This window comes from Hevea brasiliensis, chromosome 3 (genome assembly GCF_030052815.1).
Source record: "Hevea brasiliensis isolate MT/VB/25A 57/8 chromosome 3, ASM3005281v1, whole genome shotgun sequence".
Classification (NCBI taxonomy): Eukaryota; Viridiplantae; Streptophyta; class Magnoliopsida; order Malpighiales; family Euphorbiaceae; genus Hevea; species Hevea brasiliensis.
The window spans coordinates 4263403-4274217 of record NC_079495.1 but is presented as its reverse complement, the minus strand read 5'-3'; the positions used below and the strand labels follow the sequence as shown (position 1 = coordinate 4274217).

The 10815-nt window shown below is 35.2% G+C and overlaps 2 protein-coding genes across 3 annotated transcripts; both read left to right on the top strand.

The window, feature by feature from the left end:
- The first annotated feature begins 710 nt into the window (after nt 1-710).
- Nucleotides 711-7192, top strand: LOC110662408 (sorting nexin 1). Of its 2 annotated transcripts, none has more exons than XM_058143663.1 (11): nt 711-1002; nt 1114-1248; nt 2361-2496; nt 3510-3643; nt 4631-4705; nt 5168-5327; nt 5448-5581; nt 5712-5780; nt 5881-5963; nt 6548-6608; nt 6689-7192. In XM_058143663.1, exons 1-11 carry the CDS (start codon nt 991-993, stop codon nt 6893-6895), a joined length of 1206 nt encoding a protein of 401 aa, XP_057999646.1. In that variant the 5' UTR covers nt 711-990; the 3' UTR covers nt 6896-7192. The 2 variants fall into 2 exon arrangements, with proteins under 2 accessions (XP_057999646.1, XP_021677122.2); XM_021821430.2 differs by having other exon boundaries at nt 715-1002; nt 5884-5963.
- Nucleotides 7193-7546: 354 nt separating this feature from the next.
- On the top strand, nt 7547-8848 carry LOC131178807 (uncharacterized). The gene is made up of 3 exons (XM_058144750.1): nt 7547-7645; nt 7717-7791; nt 8711-8848. Exons 1-3 carry the CDS (start codon nt 7547-7549, stop codon nt 8846-8848), a joined length of 312 nt encoding a protein of 103 aa, XP_058000733.1.
- Nucleotides 8849-10815: the final 1967 nt, after the last annotated feature.

The window sequence follows — 10815 nt, the reverse complement described above, 5'->3', positions numbered from 1 at the left end:
AATTTTTACAATAATAATTTATTACGTCAAATTATAATCAATATATATATAATATAAGACACTAAAAATTACTTTCAAACCATCAAATTTTTCTATAAAGATAATTAGTCATAAAAATATTTTTTCTCATTATTCTCATTAATTAAAGATATAATTAATGTATTTAAATCTATTAAATTTGAGCTATTTAGTACTGTTCTTATTAGTTATCACTCCGCAACTGCTAAACAATAGTTAAAAGAAAAAAACTGAAAAATCCATCACGTGGCGTGATGCCCAATCAGTTGTACTTTAGGTACGGAAAAGCATATTAATTTTAATTTTTATATTTTAATAAAATTAATTATTTAATAAATTTATTTTAAAAAATATACTATTAAATTTTTTTATTAGTGAACTCATCCATCATTTCAAATTAAAATTTTTTAATCATTGTGATTTTAATAATTTAATTATTTAATTCTCATAATTTTAAATTTATAACTTTTATATAGAAAAAATTAAATAATTTAAAAATTAAAAATAAAAAATTAAATAGTATATATTTTTAAAATAAAAAAATAAATAATTAATTTTGTTAAAATATACAACATTATCAAAAGAGTAAATTTTCCGGTCGTATACAATGTGCTCCAGATCCATCCGCGCAAAAAAGAACAATGCGGGTCCGAGTTTAAACGTACTGGCAGTGGTAATGTACTCACCTAAAAGTGCTGAAGTACACGCCACGTTGGTTGAGGACACATGTCACAGCTTTAACCAATGTCTCTCTATCTCTCATTGAGCTGCACGCTGCGTGTGCGTGACTCAGTTGACGAACGACCTGTGCGGTTGCTCTCTGCCTTTTGCTAGCCGGAATAGCTCACTTCTTCGCCCGGCGTATCACTTATGTTGGCCAGACCCATCAATTCACCCTCCTCCGATTCACTCTTTGGATAAGAAACAGCCCGTTTCTGTTCTATCGACTCCAGTGCAGTAGTAAACTAGGCCATGATTACCGCGGTAAATTACCAAGTTGCCACCCTTTTCTCTCCAGTGCTTGCAATTGCGATTAGTTAAAGCCTGATTATTTTGGTGGCTAATTTTTTGTTTTTTTTGGTTAAAATGGAGCAGCAGAGAAGCTCTTCGGGGTCTTCCCATAGTCCTAGATCTCCCTCATCGCAGCCTTACTTGTCGATTTCGGTGACTGATCCTGTGAAATTGGGCAATGGTGTCCAGGCTTACATCTCTTATCGCGTCATCACCAAGGTCATCTTGAATTTTTTTTTTTAGTAGTCTCTGTGCTCCATTTTTATTGAATTGGGATCCTAGTGTTGTGCGTTTCTTTGTTTTCTGCAGATTCTTTGTTGATTGTTTTAGTAATTATAGCTTTGCTGCAATGAATTTGCATGTATGTGTTGGGTTGTTGTGATTTTCTGGCTGTTCATGCGAAGTATATAATTGCTTGAATACATTATGCCTATTTGTTGTTTGAACTAGCCTTTTTTTTTTCCTGGGAATCCATAGATCCTATTTCTTGATTTGATTCCTACTGATTTTCATCCTGAGAGATTTGGTTTAAGTTGCGAGTACTTGCTTTTGTGTGTTTCTGTGTACTGAGTTGGAAAGAGGAAAACAGACATGTAATATTTATGAATAGGAAAGTGCATGTTAAATGTTCATGTATAGTGAAATTCGTGAATCTCATGAGTTGCCACTATTGACTGGGTTCTCTTGCCAAGTTCATCAAATTGAATTTGGTTTAAGATTTGTTGTGTTGTTTGGCCCAGTTTGTGTCAAATGTACATTGTGATTTGAAGTGCCAAAATTTATTATGTTGGTCTTGCAAGTGAAGGAGTGTTGACATTCTTAGGCAGTTGGTGATGGTGAAAGCTGAAAAGCAAAGTTTTTGTGTCTCTACCCATTTGGTTTTAGAGATGTTTTGTTGTGTGTCAAAGGTTCGAATTTGTGTTATCATGTCGACATTACAAGTGTCTAAATTTCTCACCGTTAAACTTCTGAACAATCCCTTTGAACGTTTGCTGTAGCTAACGACACTTTTAATTTTTGGTTATTCATAGATTAGTGTGATATGAGTTTTGTTCAACTTAAGTTGGACGATATGGCTTCATGAAAATGTGTGCCATCGATTAAATATCATATTGATGCCTCTTTGGCAGGTTGTTTGTGCGGTTATTTTCATATTTTCTCATAATTGAATGTGTAATACAATTTTTATGTTAATTCCTTCTATTTATTTCTTTCCTTCTTTTTTTTTTTCTCTTCCAATTTTATTTCTTTTTGCGTATTTGCATTTGGATGTAGAAGATAGAGATCTTATGCCCAGTCACATTTTAATGGTTATGAAATTGTTTTGGCAGACAAATTTTCCTGAATACCAAGGGCCTGAAAAGATTGTTATTCGGCGTTACAGTGATTTTGTTTGGTTACGTGACCGTCTTTTTGAAAAGTACAAAGGTGTTTTCATTCCTCCACTTCCAGAGAAGAGTGCTGTAGGTAAGAACTGGAAATTGTCATTTTTATTTCTGGAGTTTTCTTACTTTTCTATCAATCTATTATTATTCACTATGCTTTTATCGGGAAGGGAAGCATCAGTAATATATAATGCCTTCTTTCACATGGCTAAAAATTTCCTTGAGTTTCTCATTTGGCCTAGCCACATTGTGAATGCATCTTGTTGCACACTTCACAATTTTATGAGCATGTTAAGAACCTCATGCAATTATACAATGCTCCTAGTTATTAAAGGCACAAGAAACATTAGGAAATAAAGGAATCTTGGAGCCTAGGTACAAGGCGCGCCTGTTAGAGGCAAGGTGCAGAAGAAATGAATTTAAGATTAATTGTTAATAGTAGAAGACAATTAATATTATATAAAATTTCTCATATTCATAATTCAAAGCATTTAGAATCTTAGAATCAGTTTTTTGTTTGAAATCCGAAATAAAAATGAAATTAAACATGTTAAAAAGACTTAAAACCACAATCTTACATTCTTACTAATTCCTAAAGGAACTATAAGACAACTACATATTATCAAGCATAACAGTCTTCTTTATCATATAGACTACTTCCATTGTTTCTTTTTCTTCATCTTCTTTATATTCCTCTTGAAAAGCATTAAAAAAGAAGCATCCAGAAAATGGTATTGCTCTGGAAAAAACAATATTTCTCTGACTTAAGTCCAGTCTATTTGAGTCATATTTCTCTGGCCCTAACAATATTCACTCTGGCATTAGCACCACCATGTTACTTTTTATGTTTCTGTATCACTCTGCCATTTATTGTACCCAAATATGATTTGTTCATCATCTGTAAAAGGATTTCATTTGCTAGTTGAAATGCTGGTGGAACTTGCAACATACTCTGCATGTGTAAACATGGATTCAACTTATGTCTTTTCTGATACTGACACAGACTTCGCTTGCATTGATAATGAGACTTCTCTTTCTGATATGACTTGTACTTTTTGAAATTTAACTTGGACTAACTGCAGTTTTTTAATGCAGAAAAGTTTCGTTTCAGTGCTGAATTTATTGAGTTAAGGCGTCAAGCACTAGATGTATTTGTCAATAGGATAGCCTTGCATCATGAGCTTCAGCAGAGTGAGGATTTAAGAACATTTTTGCAAGCGGATGAAGAGGTGAACTATTTATTTGTGGTGCTTTGAGAAACTCAATTGTGAAGGCTTATTCAGAAAATATCTGTTCTGTTGTCTGGACCTCCCAGTTGTAGATACTTGGACTGACTGTACCTTCCCACACAGGACACACATGCACACACCCAGTTCTCACTACATGTCTCTATATTTTTCCATCAGTAATAGAATTTTTTTTTTTAATTAGCAGTTGTTTTAGGTGTTTCACTTATTCTTTGCAAATTTGTTACTATTATTTTCTTTCGATGTACACCATATTCACAAAAATTTCTTGTTTTCCCAAGTATTAATAATCAAAGTTTGAAATATCTGGTGTACTTGATCATGAAAATAGAAAGAAAGTAAACAGGGTTATGTCAGGATATCCCGATATGGCTTCATTCAAAAGCTTCTGTTTGGTTGCCATGCCAATGACTTGAAAATATTCCTTAGAATCTTCTGCATGCGATCTTACCAAAATGTTTGACTAATTCCTTTGGTAGTTTGGAAAATTCCATAAGTGGATTTCATGAGCCTATCTGCTTCAATCCATTTTTACTATGTTTTCATTATGGCATCGGCTGCACTTGGACACAAACTGCCTACTCCATGAAGTCTTGGAGACTAGGACTACTAAACTATATATATATTGCAATAAGCTATTGATGGTGTTTTAGATAGAGATATGAATTTAAGACAACTGCTGGCCATTCAATTTTAAGCAGCTATTGATATTGCATATCATTGGTAACTTCAGAATGTGGATTTCATGAAATCCCCTTTAAATTTTGAAGTTTAGGAAGATGTTAACATACTGCTTCACTTAACCTTATTTAATGTAAACAGATATTTTGCTTTATCTTCTTTTGAAGAAAAGTTTGTCACTGACAGAATCTATCAGCATTGCTTGTAATTCCTATTTTTGTTAATGTATTTGATATTGCTAGGGTAGTGTGTGTAGTGTTGGTACTAATATATTTCCTATTTTTCCAGACAATGGAGAGATTAAGGTCTCAAGAGACTGGTATTTTTAAGAAGAAACCAGCTGATTTGATGCAAATCTTCAAGGTGTGATGAATTCTGCATTGATCTATGGTGATTTGCATTTTTGGTGATAGATAACATTATAATTGTAGTTAATGAAACATTGCCATAACCAATTGAGTACTTTTTGGCTTATTATGAAGTTTCTCACCTGATCATTGACTCAAAAGTTTCCATCATATTTTAGGCCTGTGATATTATAACCATATAATTAGATGTTGGATGGTTGCTTCTTGGTTCTTAATGTTCTTTGCTGGTCACTTTCACTGATAAAAAATATATGTTTTGGTGGAATCTATAGCAACTTGTTTCTAAGGTCTGGGATCAAATTCTGTACATTTAATTGGGAAACTGTTCCACTGCCTGTTGGTTAAGTTTAACAAAAGAGACAGTGCTCATTTCTGCCTGTGTGGTAATACAATATTTGAATGCACTCACCATCAATTTGGGGATGCAATTTGATGCAATGATATAAATTTTTTACAGGAGGTGCAAACTAAAGTGAGTGACGTCGTTCTTGGGAAGGAAAAACCGGTTGAGGAATCAAATCCTGAATATGAAAAGTTGAAAAACTACATCTTTGAGCTTGAAAACCATTTGTCTGAAGCTCAGAAACATGCATATCGTCTTGTAAAGAGACACAGAGGTAACGGATTTTTGTTATGATGCAACTATTCATGATTGTTTTCCCTGTTTCTGGTTTCAATTTCTTTAGACATGTTAAAATTCAGTTGATTAATTGTAACATGATTGTTTATATCTTTAGAATTGGGGCAATCTCTATCAGATTTTGGAAAGGCAGTGAAACTTCTTGGAGCTTGTGAAGGAGATGCCCTCGGGAAGGCATTTTCTGACCTTGGGGCTAAAGCAGAGACGTTATCTGTTAGGCTTCAGAAGGAGGTAGGCTTTAAGTTGGAATATTGTCCTTCCACATTCAGAATTTGTTCTGTTCTCTGACTGTAGAATTTGATTGAAGAGCTAATCAGGTTGATGCTAAATTATCAGACATTTTTTCCTCTTGAATTTGCAGGCCCATCAACTTTTAATGAATTTTGAAGAACCTTTGAAAGATTATGTTCGTGCCGTGCAATCTATTAAAGTGAGTTTGGCTTTTTCCTACCTTTCTGTTTCCTATCTCCTTCATTTTTTATTTACTTTTCATTTTTCATAGAAGCTGATCTTGGTTTGATTTTTCAAAGCAGGCCACCATAGCTGAAAGGGCCAATGCCTTCAGGCATCAATGTGAACTGGCTGAAACAATTAAGTTGAAGGAGATAAATCTGTATGGCATTCATACTTTCTTCTTCTCATAGCTTCATTATATTTGTTGTTCGTGGCATCTTGTAAGATTATGATTGAATGTTGCATTATATAGTGACCTGCCTTTTCTGTTCATATACAAAAATATGTACTGTTGATTGTGACCTATGATCTTTGTTTTATTCAACTTGAATGTGGCATAGGTAGACATATTAATCCACGGAATTGTGTTCTGGCAGACTGGAGCTTTTTTGGTTAGGTTTTGCGGTGCATGTTTGTCAAGCACCATACTTCACCCGTGAGATATTTTCAGATAGTGCACTAGAAGAGGTCATTTTAACAAAAATGTAACTGCAGATCATTCTTAATATTCATGTGCTTGTATAAAACAAAATTCTTGAGTACTGAGAATCTCTCATAACCATTGTTAAAAAATCTGTTTAGCTATCAAGAAAGGGGATGAATGTTGTAAACTTTATTGAAAATTGAATGCAAAAATAAAGCTTGGAAAATACTAATTGGGCTCTGTTTGAATGGGGTGGTTCATCTGATTTTCCTCTCCAGATGGACTATCAGGAGTTTCTAATTTAGATCTATTTTCTGCAGTGACAAGCTCATGTTGACACGATCAGATAAAGTGGGAGAGGCTGAGCTGGAGTACAGGGAGGCAAGTTATCCTTTATGATTTTTCTTCACTTCACTTCTTCCAAATCTTGGTTGTCCAACTAAAAGTTATTTGTGATGCAGTTGAAGTTAGAGAGCGAGGAAGCAACAAGAAGATTTGAGAATATTGTGCGATTGATGAATGAAGAGATGGTGCGTTTTCAAGATCAGAAAACACTGGATATGGGAATTGCTTTCCACGAATTTGCGAAAGGACAGGCACGTTTGGCAAATAACATTGCAGATGCTTGGAGAAGTCTCCTTCCTAAGCTTGAAGCATGTTCGTCGTAATGTGGAGATGCCAAAAAGGGAGGACTAAGGAACTGTTCACATTCTTGGTTCCAACTTCCAAGGAATGGAAGGTGCAGCTTTTGTATTGTAAAGACTTGTTACTTACAGGAGTTAGTTCAAGATTTGCAATTTATGTTGTACAAATTGGAAGCTAATGGAAAAGGCTGAGTTCATCCTCTGATATATAATTAAAAGGGAACAAAACATGTGAAATGATCAAAATGTATCTCAATCTTCAGACCCGTTGTCGAAATTTTCTTCACAAGAATTGAATGAATCAATTATATAATTAGTTAATCTTCAATCTTCCCACAGCCTGGGTTTGAATTTCTCGTTGGATATTGTAGACTGGTAATGTGGAGAGGGGCAAGTCTTATCCAATTCCTACCCCACCAAATATCAACTTTCATTGTTCCTCTCCTATCCTCTGTCCGAACTACCAAGATGCTTGATTGCGACCTGTGAGCCAGGCCAGCCATGGCGTGTGCAGTGAGCCAACTCGTTCACCCAACACATGGGTCTTCCCACGTGCAATTCTCTCCTGCTCTTACCGTTTCCCGCCCATTCCTGTAACCACTGCTGGAGATAATAACTGCCTAGCCAGGCTATTTTAATTTTACAGCCACCAGAATTTGGAATCCTCTCTGGAAGATGACGGCATTGTGGCTGCTGACGGGGACAATGAAGATGGCATCTCTTTGGGGACCTCGAAATAGTGACTTTGACAGATTTGTGGAATTGCTCTTCCAGGTTCTCTTAATCCTCCTCTTCTTTCTTCTTCTCTACTGATTTTTTGAAATTGCGTTGATCTTTTTTCTAAGTTGCTCTCCCTTCTTGTGTTTGTAACAGTGGGCAAACAGTTTGCCAAGGAGCTGCCACTCCCAGTGACATTAAAGGTCAGTTAAAATTTTTGTCCTAAATCTCTTAAGTTAGAAATTGAACTCAAAGTCACAGTATTAGTCAGATCCTAGAGCCCAGATATTAGCAGTGCAAGAACAAAGGGACTACAGCTGCATTTTGTGCAAGTCAAATCCAATTTTAATATATGGGTTTCGGCGGTAAGGTTAAAGTTAAAACTCCACTCCAAGAACCAAAAAATAAAAAATAATCCCATTTTAGTGCATAGTAGCCTGCTTCTCAGGTCACGCTGTAAATTAAGCGATAGGAAACAGACAATGAGCTCTATCTCGGCGCTGTAAATTCTTGTAAGACCATATAAGTTGTATTGAAATGATATTCTCTTCTCAGTGGCGTATTTATATTATCTTTTTCATTGAAAAATAAATTTTGAATGACGAAGTGTTCTGATCCCCAATCTTGTCGCATAGACTTTTTTTTTTTCTTGGTTTGATACCTTGATGTTGGATTCCTGTCGGATTCGTTTATTATTGTTTCTCCCTTTTTCTGTCTTAACTCTTAACTTTCGATTTGTGAAGCATTTTTCAATAATTTTGGCCGGTACTCCAATGAAAAGCTCACCTCTTGGGATCTCTGCATGTATAATTAATGATTGATTGTATCCCCAAACAAATATTATTTTTAAGTCGATATGTGGGTTGAAAAAGTTGCCAGTTGTCTAGACATTGCCTTTATCATCAAATACTCATCATAAAATTTTGATAATCTTTTGGATTATTCCAATCAAATCTACCCCTTTCAGTGACTTCTTGGGATTCATCTGGGATATTTTTTCCTTTTATAGTATGCATTGCACGAGGAACCCTGAGAAAATGCTTCTTATAATAGCCTAATATCATCTGCATCTCAATATAACGGGTGGTTAAAATACCAGATTGGGTTTCATTACAATTGTAGATGTTAAGACAGAGCTTGGTTTTCCCAGCAACTGCTGGTTCAGGTCCTATTTTCCGAGCTATAAGAAATGGACACTTAAAAGATAGATCAGCTCCTGGTGAGCCTAGAATCATGAGAAGTCTTATGCAAGCCCCCTAGAAGTCTATTGAAATTGCTTGAGTTCAAATTATTTTGTTACTTGAGATGTAAAAATAAGCTTAGTTCTAGTGCAATATATATTATTTTTTTATCAAGAGATTGGTCTGTATTTGTTTTCTTCAGGAATAAATGTTGGTCTGTATTTGTTTTCTTCAGGAATAAATGTGGCTCTCTTTGTTTCATTGATAATTTTGTGAGCAATAATATCAGATCCTTTTTCTTTACATAACAGGGATGTGAGACAGTACGTTGCCCACAAATAGCATTTACATCCGTCCTTATCTTGACTACAATCATTCCTTCACGGAAACACAATATGGCCCCACTCCTTGAGTAATACGGACAAGCTGTATTTCATTTTCATGTTGGCGATAGATTTCATGTTGGTTGGCTATAGATTTCATGTTGGCGGTATTTTTACCTAAATTTTACTGAATCTGAAACTTAAATTGTTCCCCTGTTCCTTTTTGCTTGTTCCCTCTCTGTGTACCATATAAAAGTTACTGTGGAAGAACTAAATCCTGGAATATTGTTCTTTCTGGGATTAAAAGAAGAAATGGAAACGGGAGCATATTTAGGAGGAAGGATGGGGGATAAAGAAGAATGTGGTTATGATGCTATTGTTGTAGGTTCTGGATATGGTGGCTCTGTTGCTGCCTGTCGAATGTCCCTGGCAGGAATAAAGGTCTGTTTAATAGAGAAAGGCCGAAGATGGAAAGCTGAGGATTTCCCAACTGATGCTATGAAGATCATGGCAGCTGTGAGGATGGAGAACCAGAATTTAGGCATCAGTTTTGGCCCCAAACATGCTTTGTTCCAGGTCATTCTTTGTTGTCTTTACTTTCATTATCTAGCTGTTGGATTGCATCCATTAAAAAACAATTTAACAGGCCATAGTCTCTTAAACTTTAGAATCTACGTAACAGTATAACACAATCCTTGTATCTATATGTGCAAGAACATATTCAAGTCCCTTCAAATTGCTATAGTAGTACTATCATGTGGACTTGAAAGCCCAAGTAAAGCATTGTACCTGTGCTTTTTCATGGAACTTAGTGTGTTAATAGCTGACTTTGGTGATTGAAATTATAGGTATATGAGCAAAATGATTCTCTAGCTGCAGTGGCCTGTGGGCTGGGTGGTGGGTCACTAGTCAATGCAGGAGTAATGATGACAACCCCAGTTCGTGCTAGAAGGAATGCTAAATGGCCAAAGGAGTGGGACAGAGATTGGGATATTTGTGAAGCTTCTGCTGCTGTAATTCTGAGAGTACAAGGTATTCCGGTCAAGTTTCCAATTGCCAAAGTAATGAGAGAAATAACTGAAGGAGAGACTGAAGAAATTTGAGACAGCTTATTGAAGCTCAGTATGAATTTTCATGTTGAAGATCCTCCATCAAATTCAATGAAGCTTCAACAGATGAGTAGTTGCTTAGCCTGTGGAAATTGCATTGCTGGGTGTCCTCATGATGCCAAAAATTCTACCGATAAAAATTACATTCTTTCAGTAGTCCAGGCAAATTTTATGCTACTTCTATTATCAATTGATGGAAAGATACTTTATTTACGTGTTAAAATGTTCCATAGATGATTTTTTTTTTTTTTTTAATTCAAAGATTTCAAGCTAAGAAATCTAGATATAAGTGATAGTAACAGATTTAGGTAGTATTACTTCATTTCGAAGCTAATAACCATACCAAAAATTTGTAATGAGGGTTGTAAAATTCTGCAGTAGATAATTCTTGATAGTGATTAGGTATTTACAAATGCTTTATGAGAAATATAAAGTAATTAATAATGACATGCTTTTATTTGAAATAATAATGTCTTGTGATGCAGGCAGGATGTACTGTAAGAACTGAGTGTCAGGTTCAGTATTTGACTGGGAACAAGCATGAAGTTCTCCAACAAGAAAGAATCAATAGAAAAAGAAGATGGCGGACCATATAGCTTCTGATTTCGTAATCC